Source organism: Lagopus leucura, unplaced genomic scaffold, assembly GCF_019238085.1.
Source record: "Lagopus leucura isolate 7727_CA_CO unplaced genomic scaffold, USGS_WTPT01 Super-Scaffold_100008, whole genome shotgun sequence".
NCBI classification, from domain to species: domain Eukaryota; kingdom Metazoa; phylum Chordata; class Aves; order Galliformes; family Phasianidae; genus Lagopus; species Lagopus leucura.
In genome coordinates this window covers 2,488,604-2,515,210 of record NW_024962265.1, presented here as the reverse complement: position 1 = coordinate 2,515,210, position 26,607 = coordinate 2,488,604, and the positions used below count along the sequence as shown (strand labels likewise).

General features: G+C 39.6%; 1 protein-coding gene across 2 annotated transcripts in view; it reads left to right on the top strand.

Annotated features, from left to right (window-relative positions):
- Window positions 1–26,200, top strand: part of MKLN1 (muskelin 1) — a 101,431-nt gene extending 75,231 nt beyond the window's left edge. For both annotated transcript variants that reach the window (XM_042872322.1, XM_042872321.1), the window contains exons 13-18: window positions 6,706–6,853; window positions 7,876–7,990; window positions 12,631–12,770; window positions 14,811–14,913; window positions 22,823–22,877; window positions 24,655–26,200. In XM_042872322.1, the coding sequence (XP_042728256.1) occupies window positions 6,706–6,853; window positions 7,876–7,990; window positions 12,631–12,770; window positions 14,811–14,913; window positions 22,823–22,877; window positions 24,655–24,776 (683 nt within the window). In that variant the 3' untranslated portion in view covers window positions 24,777–26,200. The remainder of the gene's footprint in view (window positions 1–6,705; window positions 6,854–7,875; window positions 7,991–12,630; window positions 12,771–14,810; window positions 14,914–22,822; window positions 22,878–24,654) is intronic.
- The last annotated feature ends 407 nt before the right edge of the window (window positions 26,201–26,607 follow it).

Sequence of the window (26,607 nt, the reverse complement as noted above, 5' to 3'; positions counted from 1 at the left end):
TAATGTGCTTGAGATAAAGGACTGCAAGCTGTAGCAAATTTAGGCATACTTTATTTTATTTATTTTTAAAATACTCAAATTTGACCAAGGTACAGCTGCTGAAAGATTGGCTTGTAAATAGAGCTCTCCAGGATTTGCGTACTGAAACTCTCTTGTTACTGAGTCTGCTTTGTGCATAGCTAAGTCTCACGACTCTTTTTGTCTTCCAGTTGCACTTGCCTCCTCTGCAGGGTGAGCACTGTTGCTTTCTCCACCTCAGTGCATCCAAAACACTAGTGCTTTCTCCCTATTGTCACAGGAGGGCACCAAAATAAAGTCATTCATATTGGTTATCTTTCTCCTGTGTGATAAGTGTTATGAGCAAGAAATTCATTAGCTCAGCTAGAGAAATGGTCAAAACGGGACTGAGGAAAGGAGATTTCAATCGTCATAATGAGTCTGATAAGAACAAAGGCAGTAGTGGTGAAATTGGAGGACATGTAGTGTGATTGAAGAGCAGAGCCTGTGATTGAAGAAGGGGCATGAATGTGCATGTTGGTGGATGAGCCCTTTTAGAGCAGTCAGAGACTTATTCATAGGGGGGAAAAGAAAAACCAAAAATAACAAAAATATCACAAGCCATGCGTTTGTCTGAGGCATACATATGGATTAGAGATGTCACTGATATCACATGTCTTTAGAAGTTTATATTGACAGCTTGCCTGACTTGCTCAGCACACAGCGTATGACTAATCGTGGGCAGTCATTTCAGGTCTAATGTAGCTGATGGGAGCACTTGTGGTCAAGGTTCCTGTGATAATCCTGTTTGGCCCTGACTCAGGTGGTGTGTCAGAGGGAGAATTTCCTGCTGCAGGAGAGCACAGATCGTTCTGTATCCACTCAGTAACTAACCAAATCAAACAAGAGCGAGCCCTGTGTGTTCTTGTATTTCCTTTTAATTGCGAAGTAGTACTTAAGGACAAACTGTCTATATGTATATATATTTTTAATTCCCTCAAGCTTTCCCAGCCCTGCTTGGGCAGCTGCTCATTGGATATAGGACGTCAGGCGTGTTCCAGAGCTGAGTTTTCATGGATAAGGACCACGGACAGAGACGGCACTGCCCGATCTGGGAAACCTTCATGTAGAGCAAAACGCTGTTGGAAAAACATGAATCAAAATTAAAAGCGTAGTTTGGAGCCAGCTTGGACAATTGATGTGCATATCTCATTTTGATTGTCTGTTTGACACCTGATGTGTTTTGCCCTGTGTTCATTTTAAGGTCTGTCCCGCCAGTGGCCAGCGTATCTTTTAATATGGAAGTACTTTTTTGGTGATGTACGTTATCTTTTCTTCATTCTTGTGAGGTGCTTATCTGAACCAATCTAAAAACACTTGGTTTTGTCTTTGAACGTGAGGAGACTTGGCAGTCAACAAATCTTAAGAGCTCTACAGGAAAGACTGAGCAGAATTCCATTTGAATTTGCTAAATGATCGGCTTTCTCCAAAATTTCTCATTCCTTGGGAGAGAGCTTATTCACTGAACATCAGGGTTGCTCATTTGTTATTTTTCTTGAATATATCAACCAAACAGTTCACATGGTCGCCTTGCTGCTCCCTGGCTGGCTTCCAAACACAGTCTCATCATGAAAAATCCAAGAGAATAATTATTATCTTGCTGTGTCAACAGCTGGCTTGAATACTGTCTCTGTCACTTTGCTCCATTAAAGTTCAGGAGGTGCTGCTTCAGCTTTATGAATTACAAGGAGGAATATGTAGCAACTTGCTGACATACTGCTTTTTTTTTTTCCCCTCAAATTTTTCTTTTAGGAATATGCTAGGTTCTGGTGAACAGCAGTAGTGTGATGTAGTTCTCTCTGCTCTTTTAATCATGGGGTATCATGAGGAGGAGGATGCTTGCAGCTTGCTTGTAGCAAGATTAGCGGTAGCAAGTTGTGAAGGAATTGTAATTTAGGTGGCACGAAAGTGCTGTATCAGTGAACTTGCTTCCCTTAGTGAATCCTTCAGAAGTGATTGGCAACTAGAGGTTCCATATTACATTTGCTAGTTCTGTGTGTTCAGAACATGTTTAAAAACTTGCTATAATTTCTTACCCAGTAAGAGATGGGATTTAATTTCCAAACCTCTGTCTAGTATTATGAAATCCTCCTCTGTGTGAATTCCAGCTTATTGCTTGGCAAACTCTGCCTCTGTGTGAGAGCTCTGTTTTTCCTCTTGCTTAGATACTGGCAGCAGTCAACATTGTGCTCGAAACAACTGTAGCTGTTTGTACATGCAAGCCAAAAAATATTCAGCTTGCTGAAATGATCATGGTAATTTAAAAAAAAAAGTCTTTAAGTAGGGATTATAGTAGTAGGAACATATCTGTTGCATGATTAGGTGTCGCTTTTCTGGAAGACTGAATTGACACTGTGCATGGTTACTCAGCATTTTAGCAGAGTTTTCTCAGGAATTACATCGTTTGCTCTGAAAGTAAGAGTTCCTGCTTATTTCCATGGACACTACAGTAGATGCATAGAGCACGGTAACACTATCTGATGGAGCAAATTTTTGACTACAAAGCACGGTTTTTCAGCATGGTCACTACCACCATTAGCTGTACATTTTCACTTGCACCCACTGTTTCACAGTTGCTATGACAGTCATTGCTGAGGCACACCACTCACTGTGCTTGTATTCACTGCTTGGTTTCCAGAAACATTTAGCAAGCATTGATGAATGTCAATGGATGCGATTTTTTTTCATATGGAAGAATTCAGTGACACACCTTTGCTTCATATGCGCTTCCGTGTCAGATGCCATTCTCTCAGCTGCCCCTCCACTGCCATCTGTCATGTGCCAACAAAGTGTAACAGTGTTTGCAGGAAGGTTCAACCTCTGCTGACTTACTGCCAACGTCATGGGCTGACATACTGAAAGAAGAGGTATTACTTTCAGAGCAGACCTCATATTGGTTTTTGAATGCAGCCAGTTACGTAAACTTAAGGCCTGGTTAGCTGTTTAGTGTTTCAAATATGGAGGCTGTAAGCTTTTTGTTATTACTAGATAAAACTAAAATGCCAAGTTTTGGAGAGAGGATTCAGATCCCTTGCTTTCAATTAGTTATTCTCTGTCTGTACTGGGATAATTAATGAGATTATGGGAAAAGGACGCAGTAGCACATGAAAAATACTCACTTTCTTCTGGGCGTGCTTTTGATTTTGCATTCTGTTTAACAGTTTCTTTGCACAGCTTTTCCTCTTCAATCTGTGATGAATCTGTCATAGAAGCCAAGCTGATATCACTATGCAACGGGCCAGTATCGTGTTCAAAACAACCAGCCCTACATCCTCAGCTGCTGTTTTGTCCTTCAGGCTGTCTGCCTGCAGCTGATCTGAGTGATAGTGGGGCCTGAGAGGAACTCCAGACTGCATGAAATCAGTGGAGGTTTGCTCCAGAGCTGATTTACATCTACTTTTTGCAGGGAAGCACAAAAGTGAGGGAACTTTCGTGCAGCTCTTACTGCTTTATGTACTTCTTGGATCCAGTACATTGCAAATATTAGCTCTCAGAGTCCACTGGCGTTACTGTCTGATTCTCATCCCATGTTGTTTATGGCTTTTTACTGACTCTTAAAAATATATAATTACTGTAATAATAAACAAACAAAAAAATTGCACCAACACCAAAAACAACAAAAAAGATCCTAAGCAATCTGTTACTGACATAAATTCAATTTAACATCTTGCATGCAAGATTTAATTTCCGTCCCAAAGTATGGTTTATTAGTTAAATATCACAAGGGTTTACAGCCGTTGTCCCTCTATAATATGCTGACCTCAATCATTTGAATTATGTCCAGTGCTGACTGCAAGCCGGCTGCACTTGGAAGTGATGAAGCTCTCTTACCCCCTAGTGGCAGTGTTTGTCAGTCATGATGATTTTATGCAGCCCTTTGCTCTGTCAAGGATTGGAGTTTATAGGCGAGCATCTCTGATGTTCCTATTGTAAAATATCACAGCATCTGCCTCTTACTATGTGGTAATTTGCCTTATTTCCCTTTTGTTTTATTTTCAGGGACTTGTTCACCAAATCTATTGTGCTTTTTTGTTTCTCAAGTTATATTGCACCTATCTTTCTCCTGTCTTCTGCAAAAGGCTAGCTGTCAGTTTCCTATGCCTTATGTGCTTTGTCTACTTCAGTATGGTTTCTGACTAATTACTTAGATCAGAGTTGATGCAAGTTGCTCCTCATCTTAAGTCCCTAGTAAATGCAGTTTATATATATATATTTTGAATATACATTTTTCTAGACTTTCTGTGTTTGATCTCAAGAATAGGCTAACATGAAACACAGGGAGCTTGGAATTACTTGAATTTGGTTTTGATTGCAGTTACTGCATGTGAATCCTATTTTATTTCCAGGAGCTTTAAAAAAAAAACAAAAAAACAAAAAAACAAAAAAAAACAAAAAAAAAACAAAAACAACAAAAAAAAACAGAGGAACTTCTCCCTCTTGCATGACATAAATAATAATTTCAGCTTCAGGAAAGATACAGAACACATTTAACGTTTCAGGAGGGATGAGGCTTCCGTAGACGAGTTTCATATGCTTTCTGTATCAGTGATAATATGCTAACCATATCCCTCATGATTATAATAATTTTCATTTCAGTGAGCCTAGGGTATTAATGCTCAGGAGATTTGCATGCTTTTTTTCTAGTAACCCGACATGGTCTTGAATGTTAAAAGCAGCAGATAGGGTTGCAAAGACATTTTCCATCTATATTAGCTTTGCTGATCAAATTTAGATGCTTCTCACCAGAAATATCTCACATATGCCTTGGATTTAATCCTTTTGGGTCAATGATTCAGTCCCTGACAATAGAAAAACACATGCTATATGTATATTTTTCGAAAATTAGTTTTTAATTGTGTTTTTTTGCCATCAGTTTTCTCATGGGGTGACTTTCACAGTACTCCTTAAACTGATTCAGAAATTTGCTCATGGTTTACCAATGAAACAAAGCGTAAAGTTGTTCTACATCTGGTGTTGTTCCCTGCCTTCCTTCTTTGCTCTGTACCCATTTGCTTACAGACTGGATGACTTTTCCTTTGAAATTTCATTGCAAAACAGAGGTCAAAATAGGCAAGTTTATGGTGATGAGGGCTTGATAGTCTGCCTCTTGCTTTTCCATTAAAACAACAAACAAGGAATTGGTTGAGAGGGCTCTAAAAATGACTTAACAGTATGTATTTCAGTTCCTACTTACGTTTACATAAAAGGTAATTGTTTTTAAAAAATGTTTGCTTTTCAGTTTTGCTAAACATTTTGGTAACATTTTTCTGCCTAGAATTTTCAAATTGACATCTATTACTTTCTTAGTGCACCAGATGTAAACAGTAAGGTATGAGACGCAAGTCTATTAGAGAATAGGTTTACAAAACACTGTTTTGTGTGTTCTTGAAAAGCAATATTAAATGCTTATTAGCACAGGTCTTGTTTTCTAGGATGTGTGTGTAGTTAATTGCAGGGAAGAATTTGCAAAATACAAAAGTTCTGAGAATTTTTCATGCCAAAATCTTGATTGAAGTCCAGGAACCTTTACCAGCCTTTGTAAACTGACCCAGAAAGAGGAATGAGACAAACAGGATCTGTAAACAAAGATCACGTGTTCTTCACAAATACATTTTGGAAGGATGGTTGCCTAGGGAAACAGGAAATGGGAATTATACAACAAACAAAAAGGACTGCCAAACAAATTTGCTGACCTTTTTTTCAGGGAATTATGATGAAAACTGCTGGAATCCTCAATATTTAAACGTATTTCTTAATCTGAAGGTGGAACAGAAGAGTAACTTAGCAATTATACCACAACCATACAGGAGATAAAGAAAGCTTCCTTGAATTATTTGTACTAAAGAAAACAATGCAGGGCTGTGAGCTGTGTGATCATAAGTTTATCATGATTTTTTCTTTTTTTGAGCTTTCTAGCTCAATTAAATATTTGGGAATCAATGCTTCCTTTTACAGATGAGATAACGACAAAATCATCCCATTTTTATCTCACAAAGATCATCTAGCTCTGTTGCAGTGCAGTTTTATTCTCATTTTTGAGGGCAGCAGTTTTTTCAAACCTTGACTGTACTTTTCTCTAGGAAACAGCAGCTCTCAGAATGTTGTTTAACATGCTTCCAGGAATCATAAATAAGAAGGAAATAAGAGAATTTGTACAGGACTTGTTTTTAGCGGAGAAGGAATCAACCTTTGGGTGATTTTTCTTCCTCTCAATTCTCTCATTTGACTTCGGAGGACTCATACGAGAAGCTCTGTAAACAGGAGCAACTTCTGCATGGCTCCTGTTTAGAGATGGTTCAGTTTTAAGCAGTGGTAAATAACGAGAACACTGGAAAATAGAAAGTATTGGGTTCACCCAGTCCAGATACTGGTTTTATATGAAAGTTGAGAGGTGAAAGTACTTAAAAAACAGAAAATAGGGATAATAAATTGCAAGGTTAAACTGAAGATACTCTTCATCCTGAATACTAAGAAGGTAATTTAATGAAATCTTGTGCCTTTAGTGTGAATATTGGACTATCCCCGTATTCCCCTCTTGGAAGTTCATGGAGAGGGTAATACATTTATCCGGTGCTTAGATCCTTTCCTGTATATTATTTTTACCCTTCAACTTCTTTTTTTTTTTTTTTTTTTTTTTTCCTTTGTCAGTTCCAATGACAGGATTCACTCAAAGGGCTACCATTGATCCAGAACTGAATGAAATCCATGTCTTGTCCGGGCTCAGTAAAGATAAGGAGAAGCGGGAAGAGAATGTAAGGAATTCTTTCTGGATTTATGACATCGTGAGGAACAGCTGGTAAGTCAATTAAAGGGGAAAACTTCCAACTTTTACAATGATTTCTTTAGAAAGTAGTCCTTAACACAGTCATACTTCCCAAGTAACTCTATAATAATTTATAACTATGCACTGGCAATCTTGAAGCTCAGTTCCTTTTAGGCTCTCCCAGAGTATTTAGAAAGACTGTAGAAACAAGCCACTTGAAGGGAGGAAACTGTATTCTTTCGCTGGAGACAGGTGGGAGGTGGGTGGGGGAAAAAGTAAGCCCTTATATGAAGTTTTTCCAGTAGGAAATGTTCAAGGCAAAAAACATTCTTCTAATTCTCCACTGGACCCTCCCTTGACAGCTCTATTCCTTCTGGCCTTATCACTGTCACCAGTTCTTGTGAGGAGCTGTAGGTTGTTATGAGGCCTTCCCTCAGCCTTTTCCGCTCTGGGCTGAAAAACCTTGGTTTTGGACCTCAGCTGTTCCTTGTACTTCTTGTCCTTTTTTTCCATCTTTATAGCTCTCCTTCGGATGCTTTCTAAGAGTTCTATGTCCTTCTTATATTGTGGCACCCAAACTGCACCCTGTGGTTGAGGTGAGAGACCATACAGTGGAGAACAGAGAAGGACAATTCCTTCTCTCACCTGTCTGGAAGAGCTGGGTCTCATGCACCCCGGGGTATAGTTTCCAGGGAATGTCACTGACCAGATTCAACTTACCATCAACTAGAATTCACAGTTCCATTTCCACAGGACTGCTCTCCAAGCCTCTTATCCTCAGTCTGTATAAATATCTAGAGTTGCCCCATCCTAGGTGGAGAATCTAGCACTTGCTGTTGTTAAACTTTATGTACTTGGCAATTTCCCTGTCCATTTTGTCAAGGTCTCTCTGTAGGACCTTCAGCTGGAAACAAAGCAAAAGAAAAAAGTCTCTGTGGAGAAGAGAATAGTGATTGAAATAGTACTTTTGTTAAAGTTTGTGGTCTAGATTTCCCTCATCTCTACTGTATCCAAAATGCTATTCTATTAATTGTACTTATTGTCATATATTTTAGGTCTTGTGTCTATAAAAATGACCAAGCAGCCAAAGAAAATCCAGGTAAAAGTCTTCAGGAAGAAGAGCCCTGCCCAAGATTTGCCCATCAACTGGTTTATGATGAGTTGCACAAGGTATGAGAGTCTAAATACATAGACAGTGATTTTATTTTTGTTGCTCATCCATTGTAGTTGCTTCTTCAGAGATAGTACAATGAAAATACCTGTTTGTTTGGTGTTAACTGTTTGGATTACTTTGGTGGATAAGCTTCAGCTAACACATTAATGGTGTTTGGAAATGGGCTGTAGTTTTCCCTCTTATGGATAGCTCCTACAAGCAATACAGACTTGTCAGGCAGCAAGCTACTAGCTTCTCTTGTACTTGAGAGCACACGCAGCTTTATGCATTATCTTCAGGGGCTTGAGCTCAAAACTTCTTGGAGTTGTTTCTTTTAGTTTAACTGTTGAGTTCATCCTTCCAAGAACTCACAGACAATTAACATTTCAATAAGGAATGCTGGGAATGTCATTGTTTTCTTCTCTCTTGTTGGGATTTCTCTTTAGAGAGCTACTTGGCAGGGTGACATGAGATAAAACCCTGGTGGGAAGGGATGCTCAAGAAAGCTGGTCATTATTCAAGGTTGTCTCCTCCAAGTCCAGATAGATTGCATTCCAAGAAAAAGGAAGGCAGGCAGGAATGCCAGCAGGCCATCATATATCAACAAGGAGCCTCCTGGACTTAATTAAGCTCAAAAAGAAAATCTGTAGGAGTGCAAGCAGGACTGGGTTACCTGGGAGCACTACAAAGATGTTGGCAGAGCCAAGGATCAGGTTAGGGAAGCTGAAACCAGATACAATTGAATCTGGCCAGGAACATAAAGGGTAACAAGGAAAAAATTCTTCAGATACATCAGTGGTAAAAGGAAGGCCAGAGAAGATGCAGGCCCTCTCTGGAAGGATACTGGACACTTGATCACAAGGGATATGGAGAAAGCTGAGGTACTCAGTGACTTCTTTGCCTCAGTCTTCACTAGCAAGGGCTCTAGCCATACCACCCAAAATGCCAAGGCAGTACTTAGAGAAGAAAGATTTGCCTACTGTAAGTGAAGATCAAGTTCAAGACTGTTGAAGAACTTGAAGGCGTGCAAGTCCACGGGACTTGATTAAAATCCATTCACAAGCTTTTGAGGGTTCTGAGATGGATGAAGTTGCCAAACTACTGTCCGTATTGGAAATGTCATGGCAGCCTAGGGAAGTTCCCACTGATTGGAAAAGGGGAAACAAAAAGCCTATTTTCAAGAAGGGAATAAAAAAAATACGGGGGTCTACAGGAATCCACAACCTCCCTGGGCAGCCTGTTCCAGTGCTCCATCACCCTCGCTGTGAAGAAATTCCTATGCAAATTGGTGTGGGACTTGCCATGCTCCAGTTTTTTTGCCAATTCCCCTTGTCCTGTCCCCAGAGAACACTGAAAAGAGGTTGGCCATTTCTCTTTGACTCTCGCACTTAAGATTCTTATAAACATTAATCAGATCCCCTGTGAGTTGTCTTTTCTCGAGGCAGAATGGACCCAGTTCGCTCAGCCTTTCCTCCTACGGAAGATGCTCCAGACCCTTTATCACGTTTATGGCCCTCCACTGAACTCTCTCCAGGACATCCCTGTCTTTCTTTTACTGGGGAGCCCAGAACTGGATACAGTACTCCAGATGAGGCCTGACCAGGGCACAGCAGAGGGGTTGGATCACCTCCATTGATCTGCTGGCCATGCTCCTTTTAATGCACCCCAGGATCCCATTGGCCTTGTAGTCCACCAGGGCACACTGCTGGCTCATGGCCAATCTGTCATCCACCAGGACCTCCAGGTCCTTCTCCGCAGAGCTCCTCTCCAACAGGTCATTCCCCCAACCTGTACTGATACTCATGGTTATTCCTTTCCTGTTGCAAGGGTCTGTACTTCCTTCTTCCTTTTGTTAAACCTCATCTGATTTATTGCTGCCCAGCTCTCCAGTCTGTCTGGATCTTGCTGAATGGCAGCACAGCCTTCAGGTATGTCAGCCACTCCTCCCAGCTTTGTATTGTTGGCATACTTACTGAGGGTGGACACTGGAGACCTGGTCAAGGTCGTCAGTGAAGATGTTGAACAAGACCAGACCCAACACTGACCTCTGGAGAACACTGCTAGTCTCCAACTAGGCTCTCTGCTGCTGATCACCACCCTGTGAGCCCTGCCAGTCAGCGAGTTCTCAACCCACCTCACTGGAGTGGGTGCAGTAATGGTCCATGATGATGATTAGAGGTCTGGAGCACTTCCCCTACAAGGACAGCTGAGAGAGCTGGGGCACTTCAGCCTGGAGAAGAGAAGGCTCCTGGGGGATGTAACAGTGAAATAAATCCTTTGCAGTACCTGAAAGGGGGCCTTCTTCAGGGAAGTTGGGAAGGCACTTTTTAGAAGGGCACATAGCAACAGGACAAGGGAAAATGATTTTAAACTGGAAGAGGTTGATCTAGACTAGATATTAGGAGGTCAGGCTGGATGGGGCTTTGAGCAACCTGGTCTGGTGAGAGATGTCCATTTCTGTAGCAGAGGAGTTGGAACTAGATGATCTTAAAGGTCCTTCCCAATCCAAAACATTCTATGATTCTATGAAAATGTTTGAACTCAGCTCTGTTAAGAATCTGCTGTAACTGGTGCCTTTATTTCCTCTGCATGTCAGAAGCAAAAGTCATTCTTTAGCATTATCTGACTTTAAGGGACAAATACTGAGTTGTACTTAAAATTGTTCATAGTGTATACATGAGTGGTGAGCAGATTTAGAGCTTTGTGCATGTTAATGCAGACCTGAGGATTAGGTTACCATAACTTCATTAGCCTATGAATTTAAATCATGGTGACAAATTCACATCAACTTTCAGGGATGTGATTAAACTGTTTTTAAAATTGGTTTATGTAGTGTGAAACAGCCTAAACTGGAAAATATAAATATAATTTATGTTTATAATTCCATAGTACGCTATGGAATTTGGAAAAGCTTGTGGATGGAAGGAGAAGTTTAAGGGAGAATAGGTGCAGCTTCTGTATAGCAATGTTATTATTTGTCTTCACTGAGCATGTTAATGATAAATTATCAATACTGATCTACCCTTAATTGTTTATTTCCAATGTGTAAGGTATGAGATTGAGATTGATAGTAGAATTTTCGAAGTTATTGTGAAGGTTGCTAAGTTGTGGCAGTTGCTCAGCATTATCTGAAGAGCTGTTTGATGTGCTTGTTTTGAAGAGTCTTATTTTTAGAAACCTCTGTTCAAATGACCTTTCTAAACTCCTCTCAATATAAATAAGGAGAGCCTACATCAGTAGGATGTAGAATACATTGTTTTGAGTGATTATTTTTAAAGCTGTGAGAATAAGTAGCCTATTAAACTTCTTGAACTTCAATATTTGAAGTCTCTTTGTCGTGGTTAGTATCAGCAGTTCAGAGCCTGAAATATGAAATTATGTGAAAGAGGAAAAAAAAAAAAGTAAAGAAATACAGTCCTTTTTGCTCTCTTTTTCCTCTCTCTGTCTATCCTTGCATTTCAAAGTTCTTGTATTCTGAAATCATCAGAAGATCTATTTGAGACTACTTCATTTGAGCTGCCTTCAACAAAAAATGGATTTTGCATACTGCATTCAGTATTTCCATGGTTGGTCTCTCTGGATTACTAGAACTCTTGAACATGATCAGTCCAGCAATGGATGTGACATCTGGTTCCAAATAAGATTTGTGTTTTCTTTTTCAGCTATTCCACTGTTCTTAGCATTACAATTTTTCTGAACTCTTAACTTTACAGTTATGTCTTTTTATTTTAATTCCTCCTCTGTGCCCAGGCAGTACATCAAACACCTTGCAGCCAGACTGATGTATTCAGGTGAAATATGTCTGTTCCAGAGACAGTGGAAGTAAACCTGTCTTGCAGAGAAAAATAAGATCTTGGGAGCTTCCAGGACATGTAGGAACACAGGTCTGTTGTGTCATCTCCCAAGATTGTGCTGGACTGGGCTAGTTGTCACTTCATTTTGAGTATCTTTAGGACTTTCCCCCATTCCCTTTTCCGGGGGCCCTTGTGTTTGAAGAATACCGCAGTCTTCTCTGACTCAAGGAGAAGACTACTTCTCCTTGAGCTGTACCTGAGTAGTACCTGAGCTGTACTGTCTTCAGTGCTGCGTCTTCATCAACAGTGCTTTGACTGGAGTTAAGAATATTAGTCCAGAAAGTTCATTTTTCTAAGTCTTACATATGAGCGTAGGTATTTCTTATTTGAAGAGAGAGTCTGGTTGCTGGAGGAATTTTGATTTTATATATATATGTATATTTAGGTCTGCTTGACCTAAATAGAGAGAGGCTTTATTGAGGTACCTTAATTTTTCCTTGTCCTGTGATGGGGATAATTTAGTGTCTTTGAGGACAAGATTGGAAAAGAAGCTTACAATCAATCAGTTTGAATGTTGCTTGCTCTAATTTGAACAGAGCAACAAGAGTTGGATGAGATCCTCTTCTGCTCATATTATCTACTTGAAGATTTATCATGCTTATAAGTTTTTCCTAAAGAAAGAGATTCTCTGGTCTGTGGATGTCTTATTATCTTACTTTTTAAGTGCCTTAAGACAACCTCATTTTCTAAGGGATAAAGTAGGGGTAATAAAGCTCATAATAAGTTGGAGCAGCTCCTCCAAAAAAGAGTCATTGTCTAATGAATATATATAAACAGTTAAACTTCTTGATCTTCACCTATAGGTTCATTATTTATTTGGAGGAAATCCTGGCAAGTCCTGCTCTCCAAAGATGAGATTAGATGATTTCTGGTCTCTGAAGCTCTGTCGACCTTCAAAGGAATACCTGCTAAGACACTGCAAATACCTCATAAGGAAGCACAGGTACAGAAACAAAAGATTAGTTAAAACTTAAGTTTTAGCATCTTTAAAAATCTCTCTATCCTGTAAATAGTTGTTTCACTTCACTGATTATATGGCAATCTGCAAATTTCCTGTTTATTTTTGGTTAAGGAAAAATAGTTCAATATTAAAAGCTGTTAGGCAAATCTAAATGATAAAATTGTAATCGCTTACTTCACTCTGTTTTTATGATGTTATTCTGAAGCTAAAATAAGTCTTGACTATCGTGTGGGGATTTGTGGAGAATTTTTAGATTTCCTCTTCACTCTGCTTCTCATCAACATGTGTACTGTCACCCCCCAAGGAAATAGAATATTTTTTTAAAGCAGTGTGCTAGGGGATAGTGACAGCTCACAAGGATGTTAATGAAATCTGGGGGTTGAATTCCTTTGCACATCTGAGACTTACCTGTAGTGAGGTCATCAGTGTTTCTCTTTCAGAACCACTTGAAAGATCTCGCTTATGGGGAATTCATCTGCACTGTGATACTTGCACTCTGGATGTTTCAGAGCTACCTTTTGTTTGCTACTTAAGGAAACAGCTTTTCAAAATCAAGCTCGTGGTGTTGCCTTAAGCAATAAATTGTAACAGTTAAGGAGTCTTTTAAGGTTCAGCAAATCATTTGAAGCCAATAGATACATCTTCTTTCTGCATTCTTGATGAGAATACTTTGATTCTGCCAAGAGTTGGAGGTCAAGGGTCAGTTCTTTTTTTTTTTTAAACTTCTGAGGTAGCAAGCAAATTGCTGCAGTAGACTTTCTGGGTGAGGCCTTTTGCAGGTTAGCAATGCAATATTTGTGAATACCTACAAGAACAAATCAAAATCTTGCCAGTAATCTGGGAGGTTTACTAGCCGCTGTGGTTGTATGCAAATACAGCTGTACTGCCTCCAGAAACAACTGTGTGTTACATGTTTTCACTTGATTAAGTTGCACTTAAAGAAAACATTGCTACATGTTGTCTGGCAGAAGCTTGGATTTTATGCACTGTGTTCCTGTTTCTTGGTGTATGTCAGGGAACTGAACGTACTAGCTGGGAATTGGGACGATAGATGCTTTTCTGGAGCTCTCTGGACTATGGCAATATCGTTTAAGAGTATCTGTTTGACTAGTTGGAAGTAATAATGTTTAATTACCAAATTGTCATGTAAATCAGGCAACAGTCATAATCTTTCCTTTCTGAGACTTAAGCCCAGATCTTGAGATGAATTGAAAATTTGAGTTTCAGATGTCTATTGCTACCAGTCAGGTAGTTTGAAATCTATTCAGTATGACTTACAAATAAAAGACCTTGTGTTCTTCTATGGCATTTGATATATGGCTGTTAAGTAAGTAAGAGCATAGTTTTTAAGGTTCTCATCACTGGAATCTAGAATTATCAGAGCTATTTTCATGGAAAGACTTGATAACTGTGTATTAGTGATTTAAAAGGCAACAGTATAATACTGCACTCAGCAGATAGATGGTAGGAGGAAAATAGGTAATTCTAAACCTCTTCATTTCCAGATCTATTTACCCAATTCAGTACTCATCGAGAGGGCTGAGTGCATAGTCTTGTTCTGGCTGTATGTGTTTCTTCAGGAATTTGCAGCAGTTAATGTTTCCCCTTATTAAAAGAAAATGAGAAAATAATGGTGGTGATGCATGGCCAAATTTTACATTTCTGTGCTCTTTCCAAAGGTGGGATGTCAAGTCATTGAATCCGAGGATTTTTGTTTCCATTATTCCTTCTTTTGTTGTCTGGCAGAAGCAGGGAGCATTCTTCATCTTTCATTTTAGGCTTCTGTTTAGTCAGGAATCGAAATATTCCTTACGCCCCTCAAAAAAAAAAAAACACAACCATTTCTTATGTTTCAGTCTGCCTTAAAAGCACATACCCTAGTAAATGTGATGCTAAGCTGCCATTAATACTGTATTGTGTGGAAGTATTTGTCTAAAAGTTTTGTAGGCTTTGCTCTATGTAGAAATAGCTGTATTTAGTCCTGAAGAATGTAGTTGCACTTAGGTTTTCTCTTTCTTGCAGGTTTGAAGAGAAAGCTCAGACTGATCCTCTTAGCGCACTGAAGTATCTACAGAATGACTTGTATGTAACTGTGGATCACTCAGACCCTGAGGAGACAAAAGAGGTAATGAACAATCTTTGTCTTAGTTATAAAGAAATATGAACTGTGCTTTCATATTCTAGCACGGATCTTAAGTTTCTTAAATTTTGTTTATATTCAGTTTGAAAAGCTAAACTGGAACGTGATACTTCACTGTATTGTATTTTCTCCACACAAAAGATCATATTACTTTAGAAACAGGTATTTTACAACTATGTGTCCAGATAAAATAGGATTTCTGCTTGTAATAGTGAAGACTAAGCCTTTGTTCTATTTCCAGTGTACTTGTGTGTATTTTGGGCACTTTAATTGAAATGTAAACTCTCTGAAATGTCATGAGTCTGTGGTTGGTTGCATGGTGGAGGGGAAATAAAAACACCTATTCACTTTACGTTTTGGCTTGTCAATATCAAATAGCTTGGGGGTAGAAAGACCTTTCCTTCTACATCATATGAACTGCTGGAGGCAGATTGCACATATACATTGCTCACTAACCTTAAAACTCCTATTTCTTCAGCATTTTGAATATTATCTAGTAGACTTGTTCTTTGATTTGTTCTAGAAATTTGTTCCCATTTCCAATTTTGATTACTGCAGTATGTATCACTTTACAAAATGAATTAAAGCAATAGTGTGAAGTATCAGATAAGTTTGGTTGACTTCACTCTCCTATTCATGTCTACATGGAACTTGAGGCAGCCAGCTTAGATGTACAAGCATTCAAACACTCCTGATGGTTAGATGAAGAAGTGGAGTCCTCAGTTCTTATCTTCATGCATTACTCACCATGGAAATAATTTGACAGCTCCTTTCATAAAATTCAAGTAGGAAAGTGGACTCTTGTTGCTCATTGCTGAGCCTCTGAATAAAGCCACTTAATCTGGTTTCAGCTCAAAGAAGTGATCTTTGTACAGGCACTTAAAGTTGTAGTTGGTGTGGAATCACTTTGCATGTGCATAGTATAAAAATGCAGGGTTAATAAAATGAAAAAATATTAACTACTGTTCGAATCTTGGAACTGATCAAATTTAATTGTTATAAATTCTGGCTAGGGTTCATAAACTTCTGGTCCAAATAAAATATAACTGCCGTGCCTGTAAGTTTTCTGCTAGGCGATTTCTCGCTGAAACTGTCCCATATCAAGTACTTTCATACATTTTTAAATCTATTTCTAGCAAAAGAAAGACAAAGAACAAATAGTCCTCATTTTCCTTAGCTAGAAAAGGAGATATTCCCCATATTTCATGGGGGCTTTGCCAATTATGCCTATTTTAAATGTGATAGCACTTTTACCTTCTTATTTGAATCTGTAATAGCCTAATGACATGAAATGACAATTCCATTGCTTGCTTTTCAAGTTCTCTGCCGTCTCTCTCTGCAGGACGTGAAATTGTCCTGTGCTCTTTACTTTCCCTTTCTGTCTGTAGCATATCTGTTCTAGAAGCCTCATCGTGTCTGTGAAAGCCATGTGTGTGTTTGGCCAACTTCTCCTAAAGAGATCTTGCATCAGTTGGCCAGGTGTGCCTTTTTATTGCCTGAAGAGAATGTGCTTGTGGTAAGATCAGTGAGCGTCTTTCCTTCTAGTTCATGTAGGTATCTGCCACCAGTAGACTGTGTGTTGCATACATGTAAATATAAGGAATCCTTTAATACTCTGTATCTTATATTCTCATTTCAGTGTGTAGAACTGAATTTGTCCACTCTAAGAATGAAGAATTTACCTAAATGCATGCACATCTGAGGTTCTGAGGAAAAGTAGTAGATGTATATTGCAGAGCATAGTTAGAATAAAAAGTTTAAATAATAATAAAAGTTTGACAGGGCATGCTAGTATTCTGCTCATTAATGAACTTAGAATCATAAAATGAGTTGGAGGGGACCTTAAAGGATCATCAAGTTCCAGCTCCCTTGCTGCTGCCACGCTTGCCAGCTACTAGATCAGCTGTACTAGACCAAATCGCACAGAGTCCCATTCAACCTGGCCTTAAACACATGCAGGGACGGGGAATCCATAACCTCTCTGGGCAAGCTGTTTCAGCACCTCATCACTCTCAGTGTAAATCTTGCCCCTGACATCTCATCTAAATCATTCTTCCTTCAGTTTAAAACTGTTCTTCCTTGTCCTATCACTATCTACCTGTGCAAAAAGTTGTTTTCCTTCCTGTTTTTAATCTCCCTTTAAATACTGGAAAGCCATAATGAGGTCTTCTGGCAGTCTTCTCTTCTAAGCATATAAGCTCAAGTAGAACAAGCCAAATAAGTGAATATATGTTGAACCCTTCCCTTTCTCTGCAGGCCTAGTGCCTGATCCAAGCAGAATTCAGTAGCTGTCATGTAGGTCTGCCAAATCAAGCGCGAACCTTTCAGCAGAATGAAAGCTTTGATTCCTGTGCTATCTGAAAATTATTTAACAAATTCCAGGAGGTTTTTTGTTGTTGTTGTTTGTTTTGCAAATTTTGCTGGTCACAAAATTTTGCTTTGTAAAGCTTTTTACGCTGGAACAGATCTGCTGGGTCAGAGGCTTAGAGCCAGCCAGTGCCCTGGTAGTAACTGGGTGTATTTCCAGTTGACGTCAATTTACCTTCCGATTATCACATTGAGTTGGCTTTTTGCTCTGGCATTACATCTTCAAATAGCTCTTGTGCTTTCCAGAGGACTGACGCAGGCTTTTTGGATTCCATATCAAATTGCAAGCAGCAATTTGATTGTTTATTTCAGCACAGACACCTACGTACTCTGTCTTTATTTGTAGTTGAGATAGTCTTAATATTGAGAGCTGTGTATGTGATTGGTTTGTTCTGTGTGGACTACAACCAGTGAACACTGTAAGGCTTCCAAGTATGGCAGATTTTAAAGAAATTAGTTTCTCTTTTCTGTGTTGTTCTCCTTCTCTATAGGACTGCTCTTAATTTTGCAAAGGACCAAAATGAGTTTATCCTTGACTTTGTTACAGTTTTATAGACTGGTATGATATTACAAGCAGAATTTCACTTCAGGGTAAAGCTTACTTGTTTTATAATAGAATTGATTTTTTTTCAAACTTCGTTAGGCAAGTCTCTTCAGCTGTTTTGAGTTAAATGCCAAAGAAAATAAACAGGCTGTTCTCAAAACTTACTTTGGCATTAGTAACCAATTTTGTTTAAAGCAGCATGAATGATTGACAGTAGGAACATACCTCAGATTTTCCTTCCTTTGTTGTGAATTTTAGCAGTGTTCATGGGATGATAAATTTACTTCCATTTTTTTTATTACTACACTGTGAAGCTGTAGATGCCTGCTAGCAGGTAGGTATCTCATGGGTGCTTATTTTAATAGCCACAGGCTGTATGTCAACAACTATATTTCTGCTGTTGCCTGCAATTGCAGATCTAGTTCTCTTTAACTGTTCCTGCTTGAAATCACTTAAACTTCTTCAGCATTTTCAGATTAGTGAATCTTTTCTGTTTACTGGCTGTGACACTGTGTGCAAGGAGAGTAAATTTCCAGAGCACATGGAAGTCTGTCTGTGCATCCTGGGTCATGAGGAGATGAAAGTTGGATACAAGTCTCACACTGGGAGTTCTTGACATTGGAAAAAAAAAATCTGCCAGAATGAATGTTCTATTTCATATACAAATAAATGTGCATTTGGTGATAATTTTTTTCCTAAATGGAAGTTTTTTTCCTAATTTAAGCTTTTAAAGACAAGGGTGATTGAAACTGGAATTTAAAATGAATTCCAAGTGTTTTACTTGTATATCATGAAAAGATAGATGCTGCTAAAGCAGCATCAGGGAACACAGTTAGCCTTGTGTGTTCAGCTGAACACTGGATTGATCAAAACCAAAACATCGGTGCTGCTTTACTTGCATCTGTAGAAGAAATGAAGAGGCTACCAAAAATTGAGCAGTGCTGCCCAAGTAAAACAAAACCGTTTATGACGATGAGACAGATTTGCCTAGTGTGAAGAAGAAACTTAAGCTTGCCAAAACATAGGTACCAAGTGCAAGTAAAAGCTGAAATCTGTTTTTCCTGGACTGTGGTAGGAGAAAACGAACAAGAACCTGGAGGCTAATTTGAGGCCAGACTAATTTGTAGCCTGGGGCTGGAGGCCCCTGTTTAAGGTTCCTTTATACTTTCCATTCTTGAGACATTTTCTTTAAAAAAAATTTGCCAGATAAAAGCCAGCAGAGCCCAAAAGTATTGCTTAGGTCTGCATTCGAGTGAAATTTCTGGGAAAATTTAAGCCCAAATAGGAAAAATAGTTCTAGGAAGGAGCTAAGAAAAGCACGCTTCTGTTCGTCACGTCCTGCTGTGATTCTTTGTAAAGCCTCAGGCTCTGTGCTGCAGGAGCAGAGGTTTTGGAGCCAAGGAGAGTCTTTGAAATAAGTGTTCGACCCTCCCAGACTTCGGCTTGTGACAGCTCCATCCTCAAACAGTGCAGGCCTCTTGTTTCTTCTTTGTGCCTTTACTACAAGGCGCCATCCCAACAGAATCAGTCAAAGCTGAGAAACCGCTTTGTGCTGCGATCTGAGCACTCGGCGTGCAGACCTTCTGGAGGAGGAATTACATCTGACTTGTAGAGCCCCTCGAGTATCCCAAACAGAACTACTGATCTTCCCTTTGCGCCGACAGTAGAGGCATGCAGCAAATACACTAAAACCTGTATGGGTTGTCACACAGCAGAATTGGTTTTTTTTGCTTTAGATAGAAACCTAGGTGAAATATGTAAAACTGATTAAAGAATGCTAATGCTGGAAACACGAAGAAGTTGGAAAATACTGGAATTAATATTAATTATGCAGTCTTAATTAGGCTTTTCTCTGAAAGTGGTTGTGGAACCTTATGCTAGTTGTCTTAAATCCCTATTTCTGAGGGACCCTCGCATTAGTTTAGAAGGAGGATTGGATCTCAGAGAGAGAACTTAATTATGTAATGAAGTAAACTGTTGTGTTTTGCATGGAGGCTTAATTTGGAGTAGATTAAGCCAACATGGTGAGGGGATTGTCAGAAAAAAATGGGTGGTGGCACAATTAAAGCGGTTGGATGCTTCTGCTGGATAATTGAGTTCTGGTCGCGCCTCCGTAACGGAGCTGCTATGTGACTTTAAGCAAATCACTTTTTCTAGGTGGTCATTAATTGGCTCTTTCATTTTGGTACTAGATGGGAGAGATCTGATATGTGGTCTGTTGAGGGCTTTGCTCTTCAAGCTACAAATGAATTCAGTAAAAGCTGCTTAAAGCAAAATGTTTTGGGGGGAAAAAAAGATGGTAGTTTCAAATTGGGCACCCAGAATGAAGCAAGATATGAAATACTATCTGGTAGGATATCAATTAACAGAAAAACTAATGCAGAAATTATTTTTTTCATAGTGTGTTCAGAAGTATATGAAAAAAAAAAGTTGCATTGGATATATGCTGTGAATGGTGTGTAAGAGAGGTGGTCTTCACTTAGCAGTAGCAATTGTATGCATAGGGGAAAAAAATGGGAGTCCTTTGGGAGAACATTGTGTAGTTAGTTGGGATTTTAATGCAAATGTGGTGTGCCAGCATAAAGCTTCAGTGCTGTCCGTAATTGATGTTGGTAACATACCTACTTGACTTTTCTGTCATAAAGTGCTTTTTAAATGTGAAATGATGCATAAAGTATCATTTTAAAGCAAAAGTAAACACAACTGTCAAGGTTAGCTCTACTGCAGTGGCATCATCGAAGGAAAAAAAGATACTCCTTTCCCCAGAGGCTAGAAAGGAGCTAATAGCAGCAGCAATTCGTCACTCAAAGTGCGTGAAGAGTAGAATACTTGGCGAAGGGTCTTTTCAACTGATTTTTGGTCTCAGTTCTGCAAGTTACTACCTGGATTGTGTTATTTGATCTCTAGGAACTGAATACCTGAGGCCCAGCCCCATCTGGGGTTTACTTCTGTTTCTGGCTACTCAGAAGAACCACAGGCTGTGGTCCCTGGGGAAGGAGGGGGAATCCCTCAAAGCATGTGGTGTCTGCATTGTCCCCAGAGCTGGCTTAGTGCGTCACCAGGCAGCTTGGCAGCAAGCCAGTAAGGCACTTGTTTGTGAGAGGAAGATAGCTAGAACATGGCACTTTATATCAGAAGCACAATGGATTTGGCCTCTGGTTTTATTGGAACTTTTGGAGCTATTTAAACTGGGCCCGTGTTTACGGATGTTACTGGTGCAGGGCCAAGCAAGTCTTACAAGTTTCGATCACAGTGAAGTACACGTGCAGCAGTGCAGTTCCTTTGGATTTTGTGTGGTCTCTTAATCTCTTCCTGTGATAGCCTCCACAAAAATTTACAGGTTTATTCTGACACGTTGCAGTCCTTACTTCAGACTGCTTTTTTCTTGATGGCAGATTGGATTTTGTTGAAGGTTTTTTTGTTGTTGTTCTTGCACTTAGTTGTAGGCTTACCTTTTTGTAAATGCCTTCTACATTTGAGACTCATTTCTCTTTCATCCTTGGGCATTCTTCTGTGGAGGCTGTGCAACCCTGACTCTTTAAACTGTATTGACAGAGCTTGATTTTTAAACCACTTGATTTTTCTAGCACTTTCCCAATATGCTGCTAATTGATAGAGGGCGTTCAGAGTTTGTTGCTGTATTGCAGATGAGAATTTACAAGCCTTAGAACAGCGGGAGTACTTGATTTACTTGAAGACCTGACTCCTTTTCATTCGTTTTCTGCTGTATTTGTTATTTTTGCAATAGGCTGACAGTGATCTATTACAGCTTGCAAATGTATTTTTGCAGTTCTGTTTTGTATGACTGATTATTCCTAGGTTTGTTGATTTGCACTTGACCCTAGTGAATTGCATCTTGAGCCATCGTTATAGCCTGGATGAAACAGAAAAACAATCTGAAGCATGACTGCTTCCATGCTGGCGGTATAAGCATGGCACGAGGCCTGTGGGCTGAATGAATGTGTCCTCTGCTTTCAGACCAGGCCCTGTTCCTCTTCTGTGATTCATGGTTCTGTTTTGATATCAAACCACTCATAACTACCTCCAGTTAAGTTACTTGGCCTATTATTCCCTGCTAGCTTAATCTCAGCAATTCCTCACTAATTCACCTTAAGTAGCATATAAAAGCATTTGAAGTCCAATGAAAGATGAGATTAAAAAAAAAGAGTCCCATGTTCAGTCCCTATGGCCTGCTGCCTTTGTAGAAGAAATCAGCTTGATGTGATACAACTTATTGCTAAATCATCATTGACTGCTACTTGTCACCTTCTACGTTGTTCCACTTTTTTCTTTTTGAAATTAAACTGCTCAATATCTAATTTCTGGTGTTCCACCCTCTCCTTCCCTTTACATATTTTACCCTTCTTTCTTTGGGCTGTATCACCATACATAAAATAGAGAGGAGACAAAACATTGCAAACCTTTAAGGGATTGGCTAGTTTTTTGAAGATACATGACAAAGCACTGAGCTTTGCTTCACCATGAGGAACTGAAAACAGCAGCTGGGGGCAGAGGAAGCTAATATTCACTGCCTGTTGTTAAGATATTAAGGGAGAATATGAATGTGTTACTTTTATCTACTTTTATCTACTTTTACTCTTGATTCTGATATTCCCAAGCAAGGAACTTTTTTTAAACTTGAAAAGACCTTGCCTCAAACAAGCTTGTGATACGAGCTGTTCTTCAGAAAGGTTATCAAAATGTAAAGCTTTTGGTGCGTTAAAGCAGTTCACGCTGCACTGTACCAGTTACCCTTTCAGTGCTGGTCTAACTCAGACCTCTACAAGAAAACATTTAATGTGTGCTGCTAAGCTGTGTTGTTCATGTGAGAGCATTGTCTGCTGTTACTTATGTGCATGTAACAGTAGTTTTAAGGATTATGCAGAGAAAACCAGCAACTCTAAAGCCACTGTTTGTTGTTGTTGTTTTGTCAATGCAGTTAACAGCATTTTTTTCTTTCTTCTTCCACCTCCTGTTTTGCAGTTTCAGCTTCTTGCCTCAGCATTATTTAAGTCTGGCTCGGATTTCACCACTCTTGGTGAGTATTGTGTATCAGAGGAATCGCATGGAGAATGTTCCCTCTCCTGAAGATCATTACTGTTAGTTTCTTCTGTATGTTTTTTCTTTTTAATATCATGCTCTTATGAGTATCGTGAGCCTTTTTCAGTTTGAAAATGCATAGGCATTTGAAAGAGTATAATGACCAGTGCTCAATGCCTTGAGCCCATATTTAAAACATCTGTCACCAGTGCTTTTAAATCCATGCCTCTGGGGATCATTTTGTTTCTCTTATTACATCTCATGCGTTACTGTTGCCCAAATAAACAGAAGCTTTGGTCAGGATCTTGTCATGTCACTTTGGAATCTCACAGCATGGCTACGGCTCTGTTTGCTGGGATAATTGCAATTCCTGGAGTAGTTTAGTTCATTGTGTTCTTCGCAAAATGAGTCTTTTGGGCAGGATGTCAAGAGTGAAGAAAGCAGTGGCATGTAGGTCTGAAAACAGGAGGTCTGAGCCAAAGCCATAATTTGTTTTGCTATTCTATCCAGTTAACATGCTTTAAACAGTTCAGATATTAATCCTGGGCAAACTATAGGAAGACTGTTGGCATAATTTGTGTTCTTGTAACTTGTGTTGCCAGCCAGCTGCTGGGCTCTGGGAGTGGAGATCGTTTCAGTTTTGACAAACCATGTAAATCCCTATGGAAGAAATTGAGGGAAGGGTAAGGCCTGCATTACCTGCCCTGCTGGATGAAGAAGCATTGCTGACTTTGGGCAGTGCTACCTAGTTCATGCTGTTGTTTAAAATATGTTTTTTTTAAGGGAAGTAAATGCTAGTTTTCAGGGGAGTGTTTTTGATTTTGTTTTTCCCCTCCTAGTTTTCAGTCATCTAAAAGATGAGTTAGTTTTTCCCACATTAACACCACTGTGTTCTACAATACAGTGCTGTATTCAGAGATTGTCTTTAAAGATTGGAGGACGCATGCATCAAATGGTGCTGATAAAATAAAGCAGCAACCAACCCCCCCTTGGTTTGATTAACTTGGTTGACTTTGATTAACTGAAAAGTGAATTAAAAAACATTCCTTTGAGATACCAGTGGTTTAAGTAGTACAAAGCAGAGGAAATTGTTGTATGCCCACTCTATTGTTCTTGCTGTTGATGGTTTAAGTATGAGGATTTGGATAAACAATGCTGCTGGTAGAGTAAACCCTCCCCTGTCAGGAGGAGGCACTTCACAAAATGATTTTGCAGAGACCTCGTGCCAAGATGCAGGCTGGATCCACAGTGCAGCCCAGCAATTAAACAGCAGCTCTTAACTCGGGACTCCTACCATTAGTAGAGCTTGTCTCAAGAAAAACTATGAGCAGTGTGAGTACTGGTTCTGGCTAAGGCAGTCATGAGATAATGAGGGCCTGAGGACAGAAGAAATGAGACACCAAATAAAAATAGCTACATGAATCCTATTTTCTGGGACATCAGAGCAGTCCCCTGAGGACTTTTGCTTCCCTGGTTTCTTCAGGACTGTCCTCAGACTTGACAGCCGTTTGCCTACTACCTCTTATGGCATTTTGATTTCGGTGTTGGCTTGGAGTGACATGAACTTGATGTGCTTACATGCATACAGTAGTGGGATGAGAAGCTGGCAGCTCTGTTAGTACGATGCTGTAGATGTTAGCTGGGCTTTAGTCAGGGACAAAAATGCGGCAGATAATTAACTTCCATTTAGAATGGAAAGCCGGTTTATTCCACAGCTGAACTGAGCATTTAAAGTAGTAAGCACTGACTTGCTTTCCCTTTTTTTCTTCCCTCAGGATTTTCAGATGTTGATCACACTTACGCGCAGAGAACTCAGCTGTTTGACACATTAGTCAACTTCTTTCCGGACAACATGACCCCTCCTAAAGGCAACCTGGTAGACCTCATCACGCTGTAACAGAGCGATCACTGGACACGTGGAAGAGGGGAAAAGCATCCATTTTCAGTATTTTAATTTTTTTTTTACTGCATCGATTGACTGCTGGGATGAAGTAATATAGTAACCCCTAGGTGTTTGAAAGGGGTTTTATACTTGTATGGTGAATCCCTGAAGCTTTTCCCTTGGAGTAGGTTAATAAAAATGTAACTGACATACTTCTGACTAAATATATATATATTTTTTCTGACATTGAATTTTGATTTAGCAAATGTAAGGAGAAAAGAGAGGGGAGGAGAAGAAAATAAAACCCCATCGTGCAGTGATCGCTTTTCCCTCTAGAGGAAAATTGAAATTTGTGGGCTGTCTGGAATTAAAGATGATAGGTTTTATTTTGGATTTCATGGGAAAAGGGGTGGTGGTTCTTTGCTCATTTGTAGCTAGTCATGATGTATTGCTTTGTCCTACAAGTCCATCCTCAGCAGCTGAATAACTTGGCAGCAAGGCACTGGCGTGTGTTGAGGTAATAGTAATATATGTGTCTTGAGTCTTGTAATCGCAGGGTGTCATGTGAAGGGAGCATGTGTTACAAATTGTCTGTCTTCTCTTTTGAGAACCTGACTGGCAGCAGTGTCTGATTGCATTTGATATCTAGTCTAAACCTAAATGCCTAACTTCCGTTCTCTGGAGTCTTCCACTTAGACCTGACAGTCATGGGGGAGCCTCAGAGAAACTGTCAGAAAACGGGAGTGCAGGGGTTGTCTGCACGGGCTCCTTTTCAGGGATTGCTCTGTTTCCAGTGCCATGCTCTCCTGATGAAAAACTCTGCAGGTCCTCACAGCGCTCTGCAGGACTGGGTCTTCCACTCACACACCCAACCTCTGCAACCTGACTCCAGGTTGGGTATAGGATTTCCGAAGCAGATTGTCTTCGTTTACATACACCTATGCTTCTGTGTGCATTTGTCAGTGTGTAAATGTAAAGAGGTTTGCTCCAAACAGCTTGTCTTCTGTTTGTGTAGTGCAGTTTCTTTACTTTTAAATGCATTTTAGACCTTACTCTGAATGTGAAGGAGGCCTTTTTAGCATAAACTCCTTTAAAAAGCAAGCTGATGCATATGTATAGAAAATATATTCTTCTTTGCTGAAAGTCTTCTTTTAAATAAGGTAAGGGCTTGGTGCTGCACTATGAAGTGGAATGAAGGATACTCATACTGAGCATTAGCAGCTTTTTTGCGTTCAGTGTCAGTAAGCATTCAATACAAAACTGGCTGTTGTAAATCATATATGAACTGCAAAGCTTTATGTCCAGAAATGTTCGTGCCAGCAGGGTACCATTGCTGCACTCACTGCGGCTACACAGCTCCTGTTGAACTTGATGGAAGTCCTGTGTGTGTGTGTGCAAAGATGATTTGAGCTCTTGAAATAAAGAGTTAGTGAAGTGTCTTTTCCAGAGCTTGAGTGTCTGCTTGCTTTGATTGCATTGTATTGCATCTTTAATCATGTTCTTGAGCAACTTCCGTAGTTCTGGTATGTTAGAAATAAATTTTAAACCTCCATGCTGGTGATTAATCACCCAGAAAGGAACAGTGTGTTAGAGGTTGGGCTTTGCTGTGTCTTCAGGGAGGAGTATATAGATGCAGTGTTTTAAGTAACCTGTAACTTGAGACTGTTTAGAAATTGTATACTTCAGTGGTCAGCAAATCAGATGTCTGTGGAAGAATACGCAGTGCAGTAAATGAAATTTGATGAAATTGTTTCTTTGAAACATGGTACTTTTTTTCCAGTGACATGGAAAGTTTTTAGGTGACTGCTAGGTTTTATGCTATGTTTGCAATCGCTTTGTTAACTAC